At 41.8% G+C, this 24,509-nt stretch overlaps 1 protein-coding gene across 31 annotated transcripts in view; it reads right to left on the bottom strand.

Moving 5' to 3' along the window:
- The window catches only part of LOC118280338 (copper-transporting ATPase 1), an 82,423-nt gene that overhangs the window by 480 nt on the left and 57,434 nt on the right, over positions 1–24,509 (bottom strand). For 8 of the 31 annotated variants that reach the window (XM_050701841.1, XM_050701845.1, XM_050701843.1 and 5 more), the window contains 21 exons: positions 24,156–24,256; positions 23,432–23,560; positions 22,595–22,781; positions 21,620–21,717; positions 19,056–19,191; positions 17,870–18,010; positions 17,336–17,444; positions 16,473–16,632; positions 15,886–15,985; positions 14,936–15,136; positions 13,517–13,673; positions 12,392–12,542; positions 10,865–11,000; positions 9,589–9,724; positions 8,788–8,876; positions 7,607–7,738; positions 7,160–7,213; positions 6,114–6,317; positions 5,261–5,410; positions 4,656–4,726; positions 3,852–3,995 (listed from right to left, as the gene is read on the bottom strand). In XM_050701841.1, the coding sequence (XP_050557798.1) occupies positions 3,852–3,995; positions 4,656–4,726; positions 5,261–5,410; positions 6,114–6,317; positions 7,160–7,213; positions 7,607–7,738; positions 8,788–8,876; positions 9,589–9,724; positions 10,865–11,000; positions 12,392–12,542; positions 13,517–13,673; positions 14,936–15,136; positions 15,886–15,985; positions 16,473–16,632; positions 17,336–17,444; positions 17,870–18,010; positions 19,056–19,191; positions 21,620–21,717; positions 22,595–22,781; positions 23,432–23,560; positions 24,156–24,256 (2,786 nt within the window). Of the gene's footprint in view, positions 1–1,406; positions 1,456–3,851; positions 3,996–4,655; positions 4,727–5,260; positions 5,411–6,113; positions 6,318–7,159; positions 7,214–7,290; positions 7,345–7,394; positions 7,476–7,525; positions 7,739–7,788; positions 7,870–7,919; positions 8,001–8,050; positions 8,132–8,181; positions 8,263–8,312; positions 8,394–8,471; positions 8,526–8,733; positions 8,877–9,588; positions 9,725–10,864; positions 11,001–12,391; positions 12,543–13,516; positions 13,674–14,935; positions 15,137–15,885; positions 15,986–16,472; positions 16,633–17,335; positions 17,445–17,869; positions 18,011–19,055; positions 19,192–21,619; positions 21,718–22,594; positions 22,782–23,431; positions 23,561–24,155; positions 24,257–24,509 lie in introns of those variants that run through there. The other 23 variants (XM_050701846.1, XM_050701860.1, XM_050701861.1 and 20 more) reach the window with 23 other exon arrangements.

Genomic DNA, 24,509 nt, shown 5'->3' with positions numbered 1-24,509 from the left:
AAGGGGGTGAGCCTATTGCCATATACTGAGCACAATTCCAGACTCCGTGCTACTACTGAGAAATTTTAGAAAAACCGAAAAAGTCCAACTATTCTTTGCCCAATCCGGGAATCAAAGCCCAGACTCCTTGCCCGGCAGTCACACATTGCGATCGCTGGGTCAACGAGGCAGTCACTCAAGCGACAGACTCTTATTCTCATCTTTTTTTAAAAAATCTACAAAAGTGACCAAATCTTTATTAGGACCCTACATTTCCTATTTAAAATCCAACTTAATTATAAACAACATCACAGAAAACCACATAGTTGCTTGTCACACGTTAACAAGGAAAAACACATGCATAAAACATATTAACACAATTTTTGCAACCAACAGATGTCGCCACCACCGATAATAGGAGAGAAACAAGACAATTATTATTCACAATAGAATGGAGATAATTTTATTGACCCGCTCTGCTTGGCTCCTAATGGTCATAGCATGATGTTTTATAGCCTATAGCTTTCCTCGATAAATGCACTATTCAACACAAAAACAATTATTCAAATCGGACCAGTAGTTCCGGAGATTAGCGCGTTCAAACAAACAAACAAACTCTTCAGCTTTATAATATTAGTATTAGTATAGATTGCTCACAATCGCCGCGTCGTGTGTCGCGGAATACTGCTCATGAATGAGCCTCTAGCATGGCTTGAAACTAGTCGAGTTCCTTGTCAAACAGTTACGTGAGTAAGCCGGTAACATATAATAATTAATTTAGAATACAGATAGACCCATTACCATATATTGGTCACAGTATTTTTAAAACGTTGCCCCACACTAGGATTGTCTCCTGTGTCGTGTGTGCGTTTACAAACATACAAGTTCACATACACATGACACACAGACCCGGAACAACTATTTGTGGATCACACAAAGAGTTGCTCCGTGCGGGAATCGAACCCGCTACACGTTGTACGGCAGCCAGTTGCCTAGCTACCGCGATAAATGTAGTCTTTTCGAACACTTCATGCAGATTTATTAGACTCGGGTATTGAACCCAAGGAGAAGACAGCTTCATGATATTTGAACGCCAAATAAACAGTATGCAGTCATTTGACGAATGCATGCAACCTACAAATGACGAGAGATGACATACAATTGCCACTTTGTGGAAAGTTTTCAAGCAAGCTGCAACCATTTGCTGTTTTTTTGATCTTGACTTTACTATTTTCAGTTTAGTGATTTATGACAATGTTCTTTCTGTTTAAAGAATTCTTTTTTTAATACTTGAATTGTATTGAAAAGTCAAAACTATATGTTTTTTTTACTGATTACCGGACCATATAATTATATGTACTGTAAAACACAAACATAGACACACGGACAGCACAACAAACACAACTATATGTATAAGAACTACATACTTATACATCAACTTTCAACAAAGCTGACTTCCACGAGTCGCGGTTCTTGCTGCAGAGAGAGAGATAGACAGAGTTAGAGAGAGATAGAGTATGAATAGAGCTAGGTGCAAATGTGTAACTTAATAAATATAAATATTAGATTTTTGTATATTATTTTTTATTTTAATGTCCGTCTTGTAGATTATTTTAAAACATTACACACGTATTTTTTATTTTCTTACAGAAACAAATACTTTTGAAGATAATATCGATTTGAAATATCGCGTGGCGTCACTTCTAGGTACGTTTTATACGTAGAAATGACATATTTGCTCCCACTCCTAAACTTTGATTCGTTTTATCTTAGTATCTTATACAACAAAATAAAAAAATACGTGTCTAATATTTTTTCATTACCTAACTGACGGACTAAATAGATTTTTAATTTTCATACCCCGTCAACATCCCTATTATTAAACTTGAGTGTGTGAGTATCAAAATATTATGCTAGGGAACAAGTTTGATTACTTGTCTAGTAACCACATTATCAAGTTAGAGGTAATTTTTTTAACCATTTATTAAGTTACACATTGCATACACAATGAGGGCAAGAAATAATACATACATAGCTGAAAAGAAAAGTACATAATATACTAAAAATATCAAAATTTGTAGCGAGACAGATTACATATATGTATATAGGGTGACTGGTAATTAGTGAACGATATTTAAACACGTGATTGTACTCATGATTACAAACAACTTTCCCGAAGAAACTTTTTGTATACTCATTAGTTTTATTTTTATCACAATAACACGAAAGTTGTTTCCGTAACGCGGGCGCCTCATGAATAAAATCACGTGTTTAAATATCGTTCACTAATTACCAGTCACCCTATATTATAAAAGATATAAAAGTAAGCGCAAATAGAAACAAATACTACTAAATACCAAATTTCAATAGCAACTAGCTAACACAATTATAACTACAAACTACCTTAAAACTATAAAATTAAGGGCCCTCTTCAAGCGCGAAATTGTTCGAGCTAGCCCGAAATGAGACGAGATCGAACATGGTAACGAATCGAGCGATATGATAGCAGGTTACATGGATGAAAGCGATCACATTACTTACATATGGTAAATGAAATGCATGGAAATATAAAAATTATGTTTGAAATATAATTTTGAATATTAAAAAGTACTTTTAAAGGGTAAAAATATTGTGTTTTCAGTATAATAATACGCCTTTTATTCCCGAAGGGGTAGGCAGAGGTGCACATTACGGCACGTAATGCCGCTATACAATGTACACACACTTTTCACCATTTGTGTTATAAGTCCCATGTAATAGTGAGTCTATTGCCATATACTGGGCACAATTCCAGACTCCGTGCTACTACTGAGAAATTATAGAAAATCCGAAAAGGCCCAGTTGTATTTTGCTCGACCCGGGAATCGAACAATTGATTGATTATCGATTTAAAGGTAAATTGTGTTTTTTTTTGTATACATATTAAGTATTATGTAATATGTCTAAATGGGTATGAAATATGTCTATATACTAAATGTCTTAATGAAATAAGTAAAAATTCAATACTTTTTTCGAAACGTCAAAAACTATATTTTCAATGAATTTTGTATGAAATTGACGTAAAAATCTGATGACGTTATAATAGAGTATTTCATACAAACTTCATAGAAAATATCGTTTTTGACATTTCCGATATTGAATTTGACTAGTAGGACACTAGCGTATTGAGTACCGTTTGAGTATTCGGACATATAAATACGGCTTCATAACTACTAACTTTCATAAGGGACCATCCATAAATTACGTCACACTAATTTCATTATTTTTGACTCCCTCCCCCGTCCTTGTCACAATTGGTCACATTTGTCGGACCTCCCCCTCCCTAGTGTGACGTCACATTTTATAATATTACATCTAGAATTTTTAGATAATAGTGTTTTAACAGATAGATTATAATAATTGAAATGTGACGTCACGAAATTTAAGACCCCTCCCGCCCCCTTGTCACATAAAGTCACACTTCGTCGACCCCCTCCCCCCCTTAAGGTGTGACGTAATTAATGGATGGTCCCTAACTTCTATCTAGCTACAAAATATCAATACCTGACTATGATTTTATTGTAACTTTCGTGAGACATACTAAATTAATTATTATGTTATCGGCTTACTCACGTAATGTTTTGACGATTAACTCGACTAGTTTCAAGCCATGCTAGAGGATCATATTCATGAGTTGCATTTCGCGATACACGACGCGGCGATTGTAATAGTAGCAGCGTGACAATCGCCGCGTCGTGTGTCGCGAAATGCTCCTCATGAATATGATCCTCTAGCATGCGTTGAAACTAGTCGAGTTAATCGTCAAAACATTACGTGAGTAAGCCGATAACATAATAATTAATACCTGACTAAGTTAATATAGAAGTACTTACTTGGCCAATGGGGACGCCCCCCTCTCGCTGGGGTCTATCCGTTCGTCGAGCCCCCTGTGGACGGACACCGAGTCTAGCTCCTCTAAGTGAATGGATTGAAGATACTCCGTCGTCCGCAGCTGTTCCAGTGTTGGTTTTTTGAAACTGTTGATAATTAATGTTAGCTTTAATTTTTTATTCTAGATAGGCCGGTTGGAAGCGACATGACTCCCTAAGACTTTAATCAGTGTGTCCACCTTGTCGTCCTACGCAGCGCTAGCCGGTTCCACATGAGAACCTTTCTGCTTGGGATGTCTGTAAATCATTAGGGAGGCCTATGTTCAGTAGTGGACGTCTTATTGCTCATATGACGATGAAGGTGATTATTCTTTATTATTTTTTATCTTCACGTAACTTAACCACGGAAATAAATTCATAGTCAATATAATTAAGATACTGAATCGATTCTGATAATGTTTAAATCTGATAATGATATGTCGGTAATCGTTGGAAGTGTGGGCTCGCCATGCTTCAGCACTGCTGGGTCGGCTCGACCGGAGTGATACCACGGCCGAGCAGAAAACCGACGTGAAAAAACGCCTCGGTTATGTAAGGTTACCGAAGGCCCAATTACCCCTCCCCCACCCCCCATCCTAATCTTCCCAATCTCCGATTCCCCAACAATACTTAAATTCCTAATCCCCCAAACCGGCAACGCACTTGTAACGCCTCTGGTGTTTCAAGTGTCCATGGGCGGTGACGATTGCTTACCATCAGGTGGTCCGTCTGCTCGTTTACCGGCTTATACCATAGTAAAATACTTACGTTTTTAATAATAAACTCGAGCAGACGACGGATACGGAGCTCATCGCCATCGCTGCTGACGCCATCCACGGCTGTAGGGGTTGAAGTACATACATTACTTATTACTTTCCTTTTTTTCAAAACGTTACCACACACTAGGATTGTCTCCTGTGTCGTGGGTGCGTTTACAAACATACAAGTTCACATACACATGACACCCAGACCCGACACAACAATTTGTGGATCACACAAAGAGTTGCTCCGTGCGGGAATCGAACCCGCTACAAGTTGAGCGGCAGCCGGTTGACCAGTCACCGCACCATCTGTGCAGTCAATACTTATTAGTAACTATTTGAAAAGACCTTTAAAATGTTTATCAGCAAAGATTTTTCTAAGAATGAGTAAGTTTACTAGTTGCTGTGGCATAAACTTATATGAAAGCGGTTTGTCCAGCATTAAATTGTAAGTTGCAAATTTTTTTTCCAGCAACATTTTTTTCTCAAAAATATAAACTAAAATTTGCCCACTAGAAATTTCGCCTACACAAGTAGCAAACTGAAATGCCCAGCAACATTACAAGCTACCAAAATTTTGTCCAGCAACATTTATATTCTTAGCCCACTAACCTGTAACTGCAACCCGAACATGGCGAACGCACCGCTGGCCAACGGTATGCCCAGCAAGTTGTACACGCTCGCGAATAGGAAGTTGAGGCGAACCCTTCGCACTGTCGTTCTGGATAATTCTAGACATGCTACCACGTCTAGTAGATCGTTCTGTAAGAGAGAGGTAAGGAAATATTATTATTTTTTAAACTGACATGGTCACTAACACTAGAATTGGAACTTGAAACGGATATTTACCATGTTTTTAAATTTTTATGAGTTTCCGATATTTCGGTTTATCCGTGATCACGGCGCTTGCAACAATGCCGAAATATCGGAAACTTATAAAAATTGTAAAACATGGTAAATATTCCGTTTCAGGTTCCAATTCTAAGGAAATATTAAGATGTGGCGACACATGACAAGTGGCAGATGACAGAAGTCGCACATAGGCGATCTACGAGCAAAATCAACGGATGACGTCATAAATATCCTGCATCACACATATGAAGTTTACAGGCGAATTAACACGGATAGAAAATCCCAACGAACAACAGTTGGGCAGAAAGCCTGCCAGGCACGATCACCTCCCTAGTCGGGGGATCCTGCTTTTCTTAGGAAACAACGCTTGCGTTATGTGAGTTTGGTTACCGGAGGCCCAATTATTCTTTCCAATCCCATATTCCCCAACAACCCTTAAATTTCTAACCCCCAAAAGGCCGGCCTCTTGTGTTTTATTGCTTACCAACAAGTGATCCGTCTACTCGTTTACCGGCTTATACCATAAAAAAGTCATTTTAATCCATAGAAACTGTCATAAATCATTTCTATCAGATCTCTCGCTCACACTCATGCCAGTTGTGTGTACACTTACCCTCATCAGTACCAAGTCAGCAGCCTCAACAGCGACATCAGTCCCACTAGCGATAGCGATGCCCACGTCGGCCTGGGCCAGCGCTGGGGAGTCGTTCACCCCGTCCCCCACCATGGCCACCTTCTGCCCCTCTTCTTGCAACTTCTGTATCTTGGCCACCTTGTGGGAGGGTAGCACTTCCGCGTACACTTTGTTTATGCCCACCTGTGGGGGGTGGAGAAAGGTACATCAGCGTTAATCTCCGGAATTATTGGATCGAATTGACAAATTCTTTTTGTTTTTTTATAAAAACTATCGTGTGACATGCTAACTTAACTAAAAAAACAACAGTCCCTCTGTGACTCGAAACTAGTAGAGCTGTTCTCCATTAATGTACGTGAGTTATCCGTAATTTTTTACTTTAATTATTTTTGTGTTGTATAGTCCATTTATCGAGTATAAAACGTCTTGCAACGATTAATAGAAGCCGGGTGAAACTGCGGTTGGGTAACAAGTTTAGTTCATCATTATTTTTTCGTAACTTTGTAGCAGGTTCAAACAAATCAATTAATTTATTTCTCCAAGAATTGGGACGGGAATAGTCTTAAAATAATTTACTGTCAAAGTCAAGAATTAAAAGCGTAAAAATCCAAACAATATCTTTTTAACCGAAAGGTACGTCTTTTACCACATCATCTTATAAAAGATTGCTTCTACACATAGTATAACGTTGCACCTTCTGCCTAGAATTTTATTGAAAACAATGAATGTATTTATATAAAATGTTGCAACGTCTGTAAAAGGCCGCTAAATTTTTAAGCACTATAAGAATCTTGTGACTATCATAATATATGAACACTTAGTTGCAATAAACGCGACTTTGACATACGACACACAACTCTGTTGGTATAGTCGGGTAAAGAGCAATAAGGTTACCTGTCTGGCTATAGCGACGGCAGTCTTCCTGTTGTCTCCCGTCAGCAGACAGACCTGCAGGCCCATCTTCTTGAGGCAGTACCACACACATAACTCTGTTGCTACAGTCGGGTAAAGAGCTATAAAGTTACCTGTCTGGCTATAGCTACAGCGGTCTTCCTGTTGTCTCCCGTCAGCAGACAGACCTGCAGGCCCATCTTCTTGAGGCAGTACCACACACATAACTCTGTTGCTACAGTCGGGTAAAGAGCTATAAAGTTACCTGTCTGGCTATAGCTACAGCGGTCTTCCTGTTGTCTCCCGTCAGCAGACAGACCTGCAGGCCCATCTTCTTGAGGCAGTACCACACACATAACTCTATTGGTACAGTCGGGCAAAGAGCTATAAAGTTACCTGTCGGGCTATAGCTACAGCGGTCTTCCTGTTGTCTCCCGTCAGCAGACAGACCTGCAGGCCCATCTTCTTGAGGCAGTACCACACACATAACTCTGTTGGTACAGTCGGGTAAAGAGCTATAAAGTTACCTGTCGGGCTATAGCTACAGCGGTCTTCCTGTTGTCTCCCGTCAGCAGACAGACCTGCAGGCCCATCTTCTTGAGGCAGTACCACACACATAACTCTATTGGTACAGTCGGGCAAAGAGCTATAAAGGTTACCTGTCTGGCTATAGCTACAGCGGTCTTCCTGTTGTCTCCCGTCAGCAGACAGACCTGCAGGCCCATCTTCTTGAGGCAGTACCACACACATAACTCTGTTGGTACAGTCGGGTAAAGAGCTATAAAGTTACCTGTCGGGCTATAGCTACAGCGGTCTTCCTGTTGTCTCCCGTCAGCAGACAGACCTGCAGGCCCATCTTCTTGAGGCAGTACCACACACATAACTCTATTGGTACAGTCGGGCAAAGAGCTATAAAGTTACCTGTCGGGCTATAGCTACAGCGGTCTTCCTGTTGTCTCCCGTCAGCAGACAGACCTGCAGGCCCATCTTCTTGAGGCAGTACCACACACATAACTCTATTGGTACAGTCGGGCAAAGAGCTATAAAGTTACCTGTCGGGCTATAGCTACAGCGGTCTTCCTGTTGTCTCCCGTCAGCAGACAGACCTGCAGGCCCATCTTCTTGAGGCAGTACCACACACATAACTCTATTGGTACAGTCGGGCAAAGAGCTATAAGGTTACCTGTCTGGCAATAGCTACAGCGGTCTTCCTGTTGTCTCCCGTCAGCAGACAGACCTGCAGGCCCATCTTCTTGAGGCAGTACCACACACATAACTCTATTGGTACAGTCGGGCAAAGAGCTATAAGGTTACCTGTCTGGCTATAGCTACAGCAGTCTTCCTGTTGTCTCCCGTCAGCAGACAGACCTGCAGGCCCATCTTCTTGAGGCAGTACCACACACATAACTCTATTTGTACAGTCGGGTAAAGAGCAATAAAGGTTACCTGTCTGGCTATAGCTACAGCGGTCTTCCTGTTGTCTCCCGTCAGCAGACAGACCTGCAGGCCCATCTTCTTGAGGCAGTACCACACACATAACTCTATTGGTACAGTCGGGCAAAGAGCTATAAGGTTACCTGTCTGGCTATAGCGACGGCGGTCTTCCTGTTGTCTCCCGTCAGCAGACAGACCTGCAGGCCCATCTTCTTGAGGCAGTACCACACACATAACTCTATTGGTACAGTCGGTCAAAGAGCTATAAAGTTACCTGTCTGGCTATAGCGACGGCGGTCTTCCTGTTGTCTCCCGTCAGCAGACAGACCTGCAGGCCCATCTTCTTGAGGCAGTACACCGCCAGGTGGGCTTCCGGCTTCACCTCGTCCGCCACGCCTATTGTGCATACTAGCTGGTCTGGGGGGATAATTTTTTTTTTTTAAAAACGTTGCCCCACATTAGGATTGTCTCCTGTGTCGTGTGTGCGTTTACAAACATACAAGTTCACATACACATGACAACCAGACCCGAAACAACAATTTGTGGATCACACAAAGAGTTGCTCCGTGCGGGAATCAAACCCGCTACACGTTGCGCGGCAGCCGGTTGTCCAGCCACCGCGCCAACCGTGCAGTCTAAAGTTGATACTTACATATTAAATTCGCCTTATGTACCACTATTCTATTGTATTGTGTTTAAAGTTTAAATAAATAAACATTTTTGTATGATGTCCAACAATAAAAAAAAAATTGTACTGAGCTCGTTTTTACTTTTAGTTCTAATAAAAAATCAATTTTAAATTTTCGTCCAGCATGAATAGCTATTAATTTAAAACATTTTGGCCAATGTTGGACTTTCTAAAAAGAGTATATAATCCTACTAAATTATATCCATAGTAAAAAAATGGTTTTAACAATTTCACCCTAAATGTTTAAAAAGAAAATTTGCTCAATAACACGAACCAAAAAATTATTTCAATCCTCATCAATAATCAAAAATGCCTCAAAAACATTCGTCCAACACTGGCCTTAACATAAACCTCCCCAAAATCTACCTTTCAACCAAATACCCCACAAAACCCTAAGACCAGCGCTGGCCTTAAGTCCCACACTTTAGTCCAGCAACATACCATTGATAGCGGCTAGCACAGCGGTCCTGCCGAGCTCCTCATCCTGCTGCATAGCTTCCTGTACTCTGCGCGGCACCGTCACTCCGTTACGCGACATCCACTCCCGATTGCCGATTAATACTACTTGTTCTACGTCCTGAAACATAATAAAAAATATTTTAATAACTAAATATTGACGAATGTTTTTACTACTACGGCTGGCTGGCAGTCCTATTGAACGTAGACTCATCTCAACAGTAGCACTGCTACTAAGCGTGGACTTATTTCCACTACACTATTACTAAGCGTGGACTTACTACACTGCACTGTTACTAAGCGTAGACTTATTTCCACTACACTGCTACGGAGCGTGGTCTTATTTCTACTACGCTGCTACTAAGCGTGGACTTACTCCACTACACTGTTACAAAGCGTGGACTTACTCCACTACATTGCTACTAATCGTGGACTTATTTCCACTACACTGCTACTAAGCGTGGACTTACTCCACTACACTGCTACTAAGCGTGACTCACTTCCACTACACTGTTACTAAGCATGGCCTTACTCCACTACACTGCCACTAAGCGTGGACTTATTTCCACTACACTGCTACTAAGCGTGGACTTACTCCATTACACTGTTACTAAGCGTGAACTTACTCCACTACACTGCTACTGAGCGTGGACTTACTTCCACTACACTGCTACTAAGCGTGGACTTACTACACTACACTGTTACTAAGCGTGGACTTACTTCCACTACACTGCTACTAATCATGGCCTTACTTCCACTACACTGCTACTAATCATGGCCTTACTTCCACTACACTGCTACTAAGCGTGGCCTTACTCTACTGTAATACTACTAAGCGTGGACTTACTCCACTACACTGCTACTAAGCGTAGACTTATTTCCTCTACACTATTACTAATCATGGCCTTACTTTCACTACACTGTTACTAAGCGTGAACTTACTTCCACTGACACTACTACTAAGCACTACTACTAAGGATTTACTCCAGTACACTGCTAACCGAGCGTAGACTTACTCCACTACACTGCTATTAGCGTGGACTTATTTCTACTAAGCTACTACTAATCATGGCCTTACTTCCACTGACACTGCTACTCAATGTGGCCTTTCTTCACTACACTGCTACTAAGCGTAGACTTACTTCACTGTAATACTACTAAGTGTGGACTCAACACACTGTTACTGAGCTTAGATAATTCCACTACACTGTTACTAAACGTGGACTTACTCCACTGACACAGCTACGGAGCGTGGCCTTACCTCTCCCCCGCTGGGCTGGTCGGTCCGGATGAGGCTGTGTAGGCTGGCGGCCGCCTGCGCCGAGCTCAGCGCCGCGTCCCCGCCCGGGGACACTACCTCCACTGGCACGCCTTCTACTAGGAATGAGGTGCCTGACCTGAGGGAGAAATTAATTACCGTAAAACGGGGTGAATAGGGATCGAGAGGTGAATAGGGACAGAAGAGGGGTGAATAGGTATAGGGAAATTCTTCATAGTATCTATTCACCCCTCTTCTGTCCCTATTCACCTCTCAATCCCTATTCACCCCGTTTTACTGTACATAAGATTTTTATTTCGAATTAGTGTATGTGATATTTAAAGTGGGGATTATGGTAATGTGGTTTGGGAGAGCCATGCTTCGGTACAAATGGAACGGCTTGACCGGAGTCATCATCTCTTGGCTTTTTTTTGTGGAACATGTCGATAATCGAGCACATAGATCACCTGATGGTAAGCAATTGCGACCGCCCATGGACACTTGAACACCAGAGGCGTTACAAGTGCGTCGGCCTTTTGGGGGTTAGGAATTTAAGGGTTGTTGGGGAATCGGGGATTGGGAAGATTGGGAAGGGGGGTAATTGGGCCTCCGGTAACCTCACTCACACAACGCAAGCGTTGTTTCACGTCGGTTTTCTGCTCGGCCGTGGTATCACTCCGGTCGAGCCGGCCCAGCAGTGCCGAAGCATGGCGAGCCCACACTTATGTCCGAATACTCAAACGCTACTCAATTTTAAGACGCTCTCAAAACTAGTTCTGTCGCTATCAATTCTTTATAAAATGACAGAGATAGCACGATATTTAAAAACAACTTAAAATTGAGTAGCGTTTGAGTATTCGGGCGATAGTAATATCTCTTTTAAAGTCCAGACAAAATTAATTAAAGATGTCGGAGAACCGTGCAAGTTAATTCTGTAGTGGTCTTTTGAGGAAAGAACCACAGCAATTTGAGCGGACCTGGGGTCCTACTCCGGTTCTCAAATCCGAAGTTTCGTTTAATATTCGGCCGTAGGTTTTATTGATTTACTAATGAAATTACTTAAAATAACGTTTTATTTTCAATTTCAAATCAAAACCTATTTATTTATCTTCATTTCATTCGTTCATTTTTATTCACAAAGGTTCGCAATAAATGGAGTTGTAGTACGAAATTTGCGAAGTTTCGTTTTTCGTTAAATAAGCTAGTTTCCTACTAGTCAAATTCAATACTTTTTTCGAAACGTCAAAAACGATATTTTCTATGAACTTTGTATGAAATAGTGTGTTATGACGTCATAAGTTTTTGACGTCAAATAGCAGACTTATTTCTAGAAATTTAGCTAGAAAAACATCGAAAATTAAGTAGTTCATCAAATTTATGAAAGAGAGTGTGATTATTTTATTGAATTGAAAAGTTGTAATAATTTATTTGACCGAGGATACTACCCAATTAGAGTAGTAGTAGCCCCCTGTTCAGATGGCAGTACGCATGGGTCAGTTTACCATCAGCTCAGCTGACTTTCCCACGTACCTGGGCTGGTTATTGAAGTTGACGAGGTTGGTGGGCTGCGCGGCGGCGGGGCGCAGGCGCGCGCGCAGGCCGCAGCCCGGCGCCGCCACGAAGCTCACGCACGACAGACCGCTGTGCCCGCCCAGCGCCGCGCTGCACCAACGGACTATTGCTAATGGGGGGAGGGGGATAAATAAATAAATAAATAAATAATCTTTACTAGTGGTCGCCTAGTGGTCGAAATTCGACCATATACGATTTAATTTACAATACCACTTAACATACGTTCAAGGAGAATTTTTATTTAACTCGAACTCAAACAAACTCTTTTATAAAACTCTACTCATATAAGACGTGAGAACTGACAATTTTGACGTTTTGTCAAATATGATCAGATACTATGCATGTGTGTGTAATGTTTTATTTATTGATTTAATGTACCTTATAAGCATTATTTTTGAAAAATATTAGCTTTCTGCACTTCTCCTACACATAAACTATAAGTGTACCAATATGCTCCTACGTCCGCGCAATTTTAGTAAAAAGGGTTTGCATCACATATTAATATATAGATAATTTAAGAGAAACATTTTTTTAAGAGAACATTTAATTTATAATAAATAGATAGGTAGTTAGTTATTAGAAGTAAAGTTAAATAAATAAATAAATCATCATTATTTCTCAGAAGTTTACAAGGAAACATATATTGACCATCCATTTATATTTATATGCCTTATGAATTTACAATGAGAAAAAAGGAAAACATGTATTTGGGGGCATCCATTAATTACGTCACACGTTAAGGGGGAGAGAGGATGTCGAAGAAGTGTGACTTTATGTGACAAGGGGGTGGGAAGGGTCTTAAATTTTGTGACGTCACATTTCAATTATTATCTAACTGTTATCTTATGTTAATTTTACAAAAAAAATATTTTAATAGGCTCACCCCCTATTACATGGGACTTATAACACAAATTGTGAAAAGTGAGTGTACATTATATAGCGGCATTATGTGCTTTAATGAGCACCTCTGCCTACCCCTATCGTAATGTATACCTACTACCTCTACGGCCATAAAAAGCGTGATATTGTTTTTTTTTCTATTTTTACTATTAAATAGAAGAATAATTAAAAAATATAACTTACCGGAAGCCACTGGATGTTCGGAATTGAGTTCAGCAGTAAGTAGACAGGCGAGCACCGAACCCAGTGTATTGGCGGAGCCGGTGAGTAGGGACAGCTTGGCCACCGTCGCACTGCCGCGGGTGATCGTACCCGTCTTGTCGAATATCACCGTTTTCACCTGTGGAATAGGGGTGGTTTTTAACCGACTTGTATGGCTTGTATGTATAGCTTGTTTCTTATGAGAGATTTAAGGTAGTAAGTGGTCCCAAGAAAACTTAATTCCTGTCACTAAATACATTTACCTAGCTACGTTGATTGCTAACTATCAGGTGATACGACTGCTCGTTTGCCAACCTGGACCTTAAAAATTTGTTAATACAAAATCGAACCAGATTTCGTGATTAGATTGGCATTTGCAGCACTTAGTCCAATCATCAACAACCTATTAGTATCCACTGCTGACTAAAGCTTTTTCTCGCACGGAGAATGTTTATGCATCAATCACCACGCTTGCTCAATGCAGGTTGGCGATTTCAAACTTATAATTTTATTAGAAATTATAAGCCTAGGTTTCCTCACGATGTTTTCCTTCACCGTTTGTCAGTGGTGTCTAAATAGCCTTAGAAAGTACACATATAACGCGGGAAAAGTGACATGCTACTTGCCGTTGGTAGATTTCGAACCTCCATGCTACCTCGACATACGACAGGCACTTTGTCCAACAGCTACACACTCATAATAAGTTAATATAAAGATAATTTGTTAGTCTTATGCAGTGCCGACTGGGACCGTCATGACAGTTAAATAATGAAACAACTAGCATGACTTACCTTGTGAGCATTCTCCAAGGGCTCAGCCCCCTTGATGAGCAGCCCCAGCTTGGCGCCGACCCCGGTGGCCACCATGACGGCGGTGGGCGTGGCCAGCCCCAGAAATGACTAGCGTCACTTACCTTGTGAGCATTCTCCAAGGGCTCAGCCCCCTTGATGAGCAGCCCCAGCTTGGCGCCGACCCCGGTGGCCACCATGACGGCGGTGGGCGTGGCCAGCCCCAGAAATGACTAGCGTCACTTACCTTGTGAGCATTCTCCAAGGGCTCAGCCCCCTTGATGAGCAGCCCCAGCTTGGCGCCGACCCCGGTGGCCACCATGACGGCGGTGGGCGTGGCCAGCCCCAGAAATGACTAGCGTCACTTACCTTGTGAGCATTCTCCAAGGGCTCAGCCCCCTTGATGAGCAGCCCCAGCTTGGCGCCGACCCCGGTGGCCACCATGACGGCGGTGGGCGTGGCCAGCCCCAGAAATGACTAGCGTCACTTACCTTGTGAGCATTCTCCAAGGGCTCAGCCCCCTTGATGAGCAGCCCCAGCTTGGCGCCGACCCCGGTGGCCACCATGACGGCGGTGGGCGTGGCCAGCCCCAGAAATGACTAGCGTCACTTACCTTGTGAGCATTCTCCAAGGGCTCAGCCCCCTTGATGAGCAGCCCCAGCTTGGCGCCGACCCCGGTGGCCACCATGACGGCGGTGGGCGTGGCCAGCCCCAGCGCGCACGGGCACGCGATGGCCAGCACGGACAGCGCGAAGTGGAACGCGCTCTGCACGATCAGCTCCCAGTCCGCGTAGCCCGCGTTCACGTACATCGGCTGGGGGGATATAACAAGACTTCAATAAATCTAGTATTTTCTCCTGTGTCGTGGGTACTACAAACACATAATGAGCGAACGGTGAGTGTGAGAGAGCCATGCTTCGGCACGAATAGGCCGGCTCGACCGGAGTGATACCACGGCCTCACAGAAAACCGACGTGAAACAATACATGCGTTGTGTGAGTGACCGGAGACCCAATTACCCTCTTCCCAATCTTCCCAATCCCCGATTCCCCAACAACCCTTAAATTCCTAACCCCAAAAAGGCCAGCAACGCACTTGTAACGCCCCTGGTGTTTCAAGTGTCCATGGGCGGCGGCGATTGCTTACCATCAGGTGATCCGTCTGCTCGTTTACCGGCTTATACCATAAAAAAACAGGAAATTTAGTTACAAAAACCTATCAGCACTTTTTGCTTCTTCTATGTATTGCAGTTGGTTACCTACCCAGTGCCATTTAATGATTTAATAAGAAAATACTTTGATAAAATGGACATTTACTTTCAATCAAACGTTGTGTACAAATAAATGGAGAAACGCTCTACTAGTTTCGAGTCACAAAGGCACTCCTAGCTGCGCGACGTCGCCGCGTCTGCGCATGATGAAGAGTCCCTCTGTGACTCGAAACTAGTAGAGCTTTTCTCCATTAATATACTTGAGTAAACAGTGATTTTTAGTTAATTTAGTATGTCTCACGATAATTATTATAAAATATGAATCCTAGTTTTAAAACAGAGATTAAACTCACCGGTGTAATCTGCTTGATGATGTCAATGTTCAGTGCTCCGCTGATTAGCCAACAAATGAGAGTCAGCAGAGATAGGAACACTACTAGAGGGACGAAGTACCTGTAACAAAAAATAAAAATATAGGTAAGTTCACTATTTATATTGAACCCATACTACTAAGCTTTTACAAAGAAACAAACAAATTCAAACTCAAATTTGCAACGCCTGAAAAAGGCTGTTAATTTGTAATTTTTTTTTATATAAGCCAGTAGACGACCTGACGGATCACCTGATGGTAAGCAATCGCCGCCGCCCAAGGACACTTGAAACACCAGAGCCGTTACAAGTGCATTGCCGGCCTTTTGGGAGTTAGGAATTTAAGGGTTGTTGAGGAATCGGGGCTTGGGGAGAGTAATAAGGGGGAGGGGAGTGTAATTAGGCCTCCGGTAACCTCGGTCGGTTTTCTGTGAGGGGGCCGTGGTATAATTTTGCCGAAACATGGCGTGCCCACACATTATTTAACACAATATTTTATCACAGAGAACGAAAAATAGGGAAAATAACTTTAATTTAGTTTAGAACACACAGTTAATAAAGACATACATACCCAGCAATAGTATCAGCCAACCGCTGCACAGGAGCCTTACTGGCCTGGGCATCTTCCACCAGGCGCACGATCTGCGCCAGTGTACTGGCCTCCCCGGTGTGGGTCGCCGTCACCACCAGGGCGCCGTGCTGGTTTATACTGCCGCCTATTACTAGCGAGTCTGGTGGGGGGCAGGGGGGGGTAATTATTATTAGTGTGTCTACTACTTATTAACAATAGCATCTCCAATGATCATCATTCCCATCTTCAATTATCATCACCATCTCTAATCATCAACATAACCAGCTCTACTCATCATTATCATCGTTATAATCATTACTATCTCCAATCATCATTATTACCGCATTTATTTATTAAGACTTACCAACTAAGATACATACAGACAATCTTAAAAATATGGGAAACAACAGTTAGTGTATGCTCTTAAATTAAAGGTAGGCTCAACAATATTTTTAGACCGTTCAAGCAATAAGTATTAGTCATCATCATCATTACTGTCTCCATAATTATAGTTACCATATCTAGTCATCAACATAGCCACCTCCAGTCATCATAATTACCGTCTCCAATCATCATCACTACTATATCCAATCATCTTTATTACCATCTTCAATCGTCATTATAATTTTTCCATCGTCTGTTATAATCATTACCATTTCCAATCATCAACATTACCATATCCAGTCATCTGCATTACCACCTCCAATCATCACCAACATCATCATCACCATATCCAGTCATCATCATTACCATATCCACACTAAACTCGACAAGCACTCATCACTAAGTTAACCCATACTCATTACAAAATCCACCCATATACCCTTAATCATCATCATCATCATTATCATCATTCCACTTACCTTTAGTCTTCGGCACAGGCATAGACTCCCCAGTAATCAGGGACTCGTCACAAGTACTCTGTCCGATGAGGACCTTACCGTCCACCGGCACTTTGGCGCCTGGTACTACCTGGTAATCATCAGACCCTGGTCAATACTTCAATAGGTCAAAGTCAAAGTCAAAATTATTTATTTCGAATAGACCAGGAAGGCACTTTTGAACGTCAAAGCAAATATAATAATATTAATAACGTCTGTCTGTCGGTCAGTCCTCTAGTTGCTCTATTTGCTCGTTCCAAAGTGTAGATTCCTATGGAAAAGAACGAGCAAGAAACTCCATAGGTTACTCTTTTACAATCAGATTCACAATACAATACTTGGTTACATTGTTTGAGAAGGGAAGTAATTGGGCTTCCGGTAATCTCACCCACACAACGAAACACAATGCAAGCGTTGTTTCACGTCGGTTTTCTGCTCGGCCGTGGTATCACTCCGGTCGAACCGACCCAGCAGTGCCGAAGCATGGCTCTACCACACTTGATTTGCTATACATACCTTAAGCACATCCCCCCTTTCCACCAGGTCGACAGGTATACTCTTCTCGCTGATCGGATGTCCATTGTCATCCAGCGTCACCAGCACCGCTTCTGTAGGCTTCAGGGAGAGCAGCTTCGATAGAGCTTCCGAAGTCTTGCCCTGGAAGAGAAGTTGGGGATTTAGTAAAATTATATTTGTGAGTGTGTACTTTTTTAGGGGGGAAAATCGTCCAATGACTTCTCCGGCCCTAGGAGAGACAACAATCTTACTGACTAAAAACCACCCCGTTCTTACATATATCGCGCGCGTGTGCTTTCGCATGATCAGCTGTTAGCAGCGAGGCGCCCGCGTTATCGGAAGACTAGTAACTAGGTAGGTATTTTGGAACTTTACTTACTTTACTTTACTTTGTTATTGTGATAAAAATAAAACTAATGAGTATACAAAAAAAGTTTCTTCGGGAAAGTTGTTTGTAATCATGAGTACAATCACATGTTTAAATATCGTTCACTAATTACCAGCCACCTATATGTAACTTTATTTATTATTTATAACTAGCTAATTCCGCGCGGTTTCACCCGCTCTGCTCGGCTCCGATTGATCATAGCATGGTGTTTTATAGCTTATAGCGTTCCTCGATAAATGCACTATTCAACACAAACATACTTATTCAATTCAGACCAGTAGTTCCGGAGATTAGCGCGTTCACACAAACTCTTCAGCTTTATAATATTATACAATATATACAATGTGATAGGCGTGGGACTTCTAACCCGTTAAGGCTGAGTACTACATCTAATGTTATCGACAAAAAAAAATAATATGGAGGGTTGAACCCCTAATTGAAAATATTAAAAAAATAGTGTTTTTTTTCGGTAAAAATCAAAAAAAATCATATGTGAATTACATATGATTTTTTTTTCTCACCAAAACATTATCAAACATATGAAAAAAGTAACGAATTAGTTAGCCAAGGTTATTAGCTACCGTTTGTCGTTTTTTTTTTGTTTCTACGACGCATACAACCTTGGATATCAAAAAAAGTAAAAAAAAATATATTAAAATAGCCATAATTTTTAGGGAGATTCGACCCCTTCGACCCCCGACTTTTGTCGATAAAATTAGATGTAGTACTCAGCCTTAACGGGTTAGAAGTCTCATCCCTATCACATTGTATATAACCTTACTTATAATTTCCACGTACCTTGGCGATATGCTCGAGCCACCTTCCCAAGGACACGAAGACCAGCAACATGGGCGGCGTGTCGAAGAACGTCACCGGGCTGGTGTCCTGCTGCATCGCCATCGCCGCTATCACCACCGCCAGCGAGTACACGTAGCTGGGGGGGAGGGGGATGGTGTTAATTATTAATTTATTTAATTGAATAGAATGGTACAAAAAACCAATTATACTTTTTTTTTTTTTAAAAAAAACGTTGTCCCACATTAGGATTTTATCCTGTTTCGTCGGTGGTTTACAAACATACAAGTTCACACCCAACAAACATTTAAGACGTCGAGTAGACGTTTTGGTAACAACTTAATGTTATTTAGTCTAGTCGTATAAACGTCATAAGGACGTTTACTCGACGGCATTTGGGCCCATTTTATATAACTTAAGGCGCTAAGAGTTTCGTATAACAGTCATATAAAACACCTAATTAGTCGCATAGTAGTCATATACGCGTCGGCGATTTGACTACATGTCGTGTAGTGGTAGCTGTTGCGGCGTGTATTCGACTTAATGTCACAAATATGATTTTTATATGATGTAATCGGTATGTAATGGTCGTTTAAAGATTATATTAAGAACGAATATTATAAAATATTATTTTAATGGAGTAGTATTTTTGACAGCGGTGTTTATTTTTTTTTCTTGTTATTTGAGGTGATAAAACCATTCCATCAGTTGTAAACCATTGGGCAATCAAGTTTACTGATTAATGTGAAGTTAGTTTTTAACAAATTTTTAATGCGCCTTCAAAATTTTAATGTTATCACATATTTTTATGAATAATTTACTATGTGACTGCGTTATATGACAACTATATAACTTCCCGACCAATAAGCTGCGTGTTCATTGTAAATAAATATTATAAATTTGATTTCAAAATGGTGAAAGTGGTATACAAGGTTATTATAAACCTTTAACATGACTATTAATTATATAGTAGTCGTATTATCATGTTTGTGATACTTTAGGACGTATAGAGGTCGTTCTTAAGACTAATATTCGACTTATATGTAATGGTTATTAATACTACGTTTAAACAACAATTGTCCGTATAGCAGTCGTGTAAAAGTTAATTATATGACAAAATTGTCAGTATTACGACGTTTATACTACGAAAACGTTTACACGACGAAACAGTTGTGTATGTAAGTTATAAAGATGTCGTCGTAGACACTATTATACGACGATTGTATAAAAAAGTTGTTATAACGTCTATATGACATTATAATACGACCAAAAATGTATATGACTATTCGGTCAGATAAGGCACCAGTACACGACGAAGAGTTATAAAAACTACTGTAAAATAACTTTAATACGACTCAAAGTTATATAAATGTTTGATTATATGACAAAAATGTTTGCTGGGCATGCACATGACACACAGACCCGGAACAATAATTTGTGACTCACACAAAGTGTTGCTCCGTGCGGGAGTCGAACCTGCATGGCAGTTAGTTGCCCAGCCACCGCGACAACCGTGCAGTCATTATTAGATATGATAACTTAAAACTCTTCAGGGTACATTTTCACCAGGGATGTGCTATGCTACGTTGCTGTGGATGCGTTTGGCTTGGCTTCCACCAATCATAATATTATTCATTGTAGCACTGATGGAAACGGGTTCAGCTAAGCTATGTTTTTTTATATGGAAAGATGCGTGCTATGGACGTGTACTATGAATAGCTTTCCTACTATCGATACATAGCACATCTCTGGTGGAAAAGCACTGTTAGGGTCCCGTAAGCTAAGATAGAAGATACTTAAAGATATTTTTATTTTCAGTACTGAGTAAGTGACAGCAAAGGGTACAAGTAAGTGATTCCAGATAGAGTGCGCGATGGGCGCGCTACTCTAGCTAGCCAGCAGCGCGACAGTCGCCGCGTCGTGTGTCGCGGAATGTTGCCCCCTTCCGATCATCGATTCCCCAACAACCCTTAAATTCCTAACTTAAGTGTGGGAGAGCCATGCTTCGGCACTGCTGGAACGGCTCGACCGGAGTGATACCACGGCCGAGCAGTACACCGACGTGAAACAACGCTTGCGTTGTGTGAGTGAGGTTACAGGAGGCCTAATAACCCCCTTTCCCAATGTTTCAATCCCCGATTCGATCGCACCCTTAAATTCATTACCGAAGGCCGACAAAGGTGTCCATGGGCGGCGGCGATTGCTTACCATCAGGTGCTCTAGTAATAATAATAATGATACCACCTTAAGAAGCTGGTTAGGCGTTAGGCGGATGTATCAACGGCCTGATGCAGAAGGCAGTACTCCTCGAAACGGCACGTATTGTGAGAAGGTTTCTGTCTCTAAAGCCACCGGCGGTTTTTTTTGAAGGGGGAATGTCATCCAATGACTTTTCCTACTCCTGCTTTTTGAGCCCCGGTTACCCGCTAAGTATTCCGCAGCTCCGAATCAGGCTTCAGCCAAACTGGGCCCTACCTACAGACCGGTAGCTTGGACCATGCCGCTACAGGGCGGCTCCTATTTTATTAAATGTCGTTTTATTTTATATGTATATTATGGTAAATTACCTGATAGTAGTAGTCATGGATATAAGTACATCCATGTTGGAAGTCCCGTGTCTCAGCGCTTTGTACGCCTGCTTGTAGAAATGCCAGCCGCCTATGAACTGTGAAAGCAAATATTTTCAGTTATTTTTTATTTGAAGTGTATTGTGAACCTTATTGTAAGGGAATAAAGACTATGTAACTATAGAGCGTGTTCTAAAAGTATATGCCATGGCTTTAATGGGAGGTAGTGTTTGAAGATTACAATAGTGAAGACATTTCGTACCCCGGACCAGTTAATTCAATTTAAGAACATAAAGAAGTTAAATAAACATTGACTCTACTCTGCATAAAGTACATTGTTGAATCTACAAGCTGTTGTCGTAACTGTAATCATCATCATTTTCATCATCATCTTATAATATACCCACAAAAGAGTTTTTTTTTCTTGAAAAAGGGGGAGGGGGGGGGATCGTCCAATGACTTCTCCCGCCTTGGGTAAGGTGAGAGGGAGTGTCAGACTCTTAATGACTAAAAACTACCCCGTTCCCGGTCTCCTGTTTTGAGCCGGAGCCCCGGTAATCAAAAATATCTTAAAAATCCTTACCTGCACGGGCGTGGAAAGCAGGAACATGATCAGGTTGTCGAGACTGAGCCCCGGCACCACGCAGCACATGTCCTTGGCGCTGTGTCCGTGGGACATGGTCGCCATGAAGTACGCCATGGCCACCAGCGGACGGGGTGTTGTTCAGTCAGTAAGAGTCTGACACTCTCTCCCGCCTCACCCAAGGCGGGGGAAGTCATTGGATGATTCCCCCCCCCCAAAAGGTCACCTTGGGGGGGGGGGAGATTTCGTCCCCCCCAAAAGACAACTTGGGGGGGGGAGATTTCGTCCCCCCCAAAAGACATCTTGGGGGGGGGAGATTTCGTCCCCCCCAAAAGACATCTTGGGGGGGGGAGATTTCGTCCCGCATGGCATTTATCTTTAAAAATCCTTACCTGCACGGGAGTGGAAAGCAGGAACATGATGAGGTTGTCGAGACTGAGCCCCGGCACGACACAACACATGTCCTTGGCGCTGTGTCCGTGGGACATGGTCGCCATGAAGTACGCCATGGCCACCATGCAGGGACCGCCGAAGAGCAGGGAGATTAGGAACGCGTTGCGCCATTTCTTTATCTCTTCTCTGTTGAAGAAGATTGGTATTATTTTTTTTTTATGTTAAATGGGCCGACGTTTGACCGCTATCTCGCCTGATGGTAAGCAATGATGCGGCCTACGATGGAGCACGTCTGCCCATAAGCAACCTATTCACTCGGGCCTTGAAGACACCCAGGTTATACCCATCAGGAAACACAGACTCCGGCAAGGAGTTCCACTCCCTAGCAGTGTAATTAAGTTGTATCACTTACTGCCGCACTCAGAGACATTTAATGATTACTTAAATTATTCCTTAGTAACGATTTTGTATCGAAAACAATTCCTAAGGTCTGGGTTAAGTAACCATTAAATAACTCTGAGTACGGCGATTAGACCTTTTTTATAATTTTTATCAAAACTAGCAAACCCGGCGAACTACGTTTCGCTACCATTGGTTTTTCGTTTGTATAGATACAGGTAATTAGCGAGTGACCCCTGTAGTGTTGTGATACGTTTCTATGATTTAAAATCAAGAACCATGCGACACCAAGTATTTGGTACTAATTTTTTTTTAACGTGTTTTAATCTGAAACTTTGTGTAGAGATTCTATTCAACCTGTATTCTTCAGTGCTTCTTGATGTATATGGGTATTTTGTTACACGCTGTACCTATATAGCCGTTTAATAAATACTCACTTATGTTCCAAATAGTTAGTAGTGCCCCTGTTGTGCGGCGTCACCACACTGGCTTCGAACCCGAGGCTGTTGATAGCTTCGCAGATAGACCGCGGGCCGATCTGCTCCGCGTTGTACTTTATTTTACCTCTGTAAACAACATATTGGAATATTTAGTCATTGTTAGGTGGAATAATTGGGTAATTTGTGAATACTTTGTTTTAAAAGGGGGGTCAAAATCAAAGAATTTATTGCAATTAATCCTTAAATAAGCACTTTTGAAACGTCAAATTGAAGTGTCCGTCAGTCTGTCTGTCAGTAAAGCTAGGCTAGGGGGGGAGGGGATTATCCAACGATCTTTTTTTTTTAACGTTGCCCCACACTAGGATTGTCTCCTGTGTCGTGGGTGCGTTTACAAACATACAAGTTCACATACACATGACACCCAGACCCGGAACAACTATTTGTGGATCACACAAAGGGTTGCTCCGTGCGGGAATCGAACTCGCTACACGTTCTCAAACTACTTCTCCTGCCTTGGGCGAGGCGAGAGAGAGTGATAGACTCATACTGACTAAAAACCACCCCGTTCCTACTCCTGCTTTTCGAGCCGGAGTCCCGGTAAACCCGCTAGGTAGTCTGCAGTTCCGGGCCCCCTCAAACACTGAACCCGCTAACAAACATACACACAAACTCACAAACTTTCGCATTTATAATATTAGTAAGATAGTAGTACAATACTTACTTGCAGGTAGTCAACGCGACGGTACAGGATACGACTCCGGTCAGTTTGAGCACGCTCTTCTCAATTTTGTTCACACACGACGCGCAGGTCATGCCTTTTATCTGAAACATATAAAAAAATATATACAATATTATTCATTATAATGTAGGAAGTCAAACTTCAATTTTCTGTGACCTAACTAAGTTACCTAAACCTAAACTATTCACTAAATCGCCTGCCAAGTGAGGGGATTATAATGATAACGCAAGACCTAGGCTTTAGTTAGTTAATATATAATAGAGACTGGGTAGCAGGACATTCCGACAAAATTAGTCCTGACAAATTGACAATTAATTAATTAATTGTCAAAATCAA

The sequence above is a fragment of the Spodoptera frugiperda genome, chromosome 21 (assembly GCF_023101765.2).
Source record: "Spodoptera frugiperda isolate SF20-4 chromosome 21, AGI-APGP_CSIRO_Sfru_2.0, whole genome shotgun sequence".
NCBI lineage: Eukaryota > Metazoa > Arthropoda > Insecta > Lepidoptera > Noctuidae > Spodoptera > Spodoptera frugiperda.
The sequence above is the reverse complement of the archived record's forward strand: the minus strand, read 5'-3'. Positions and strand labels throughout refer to the sequence as shown.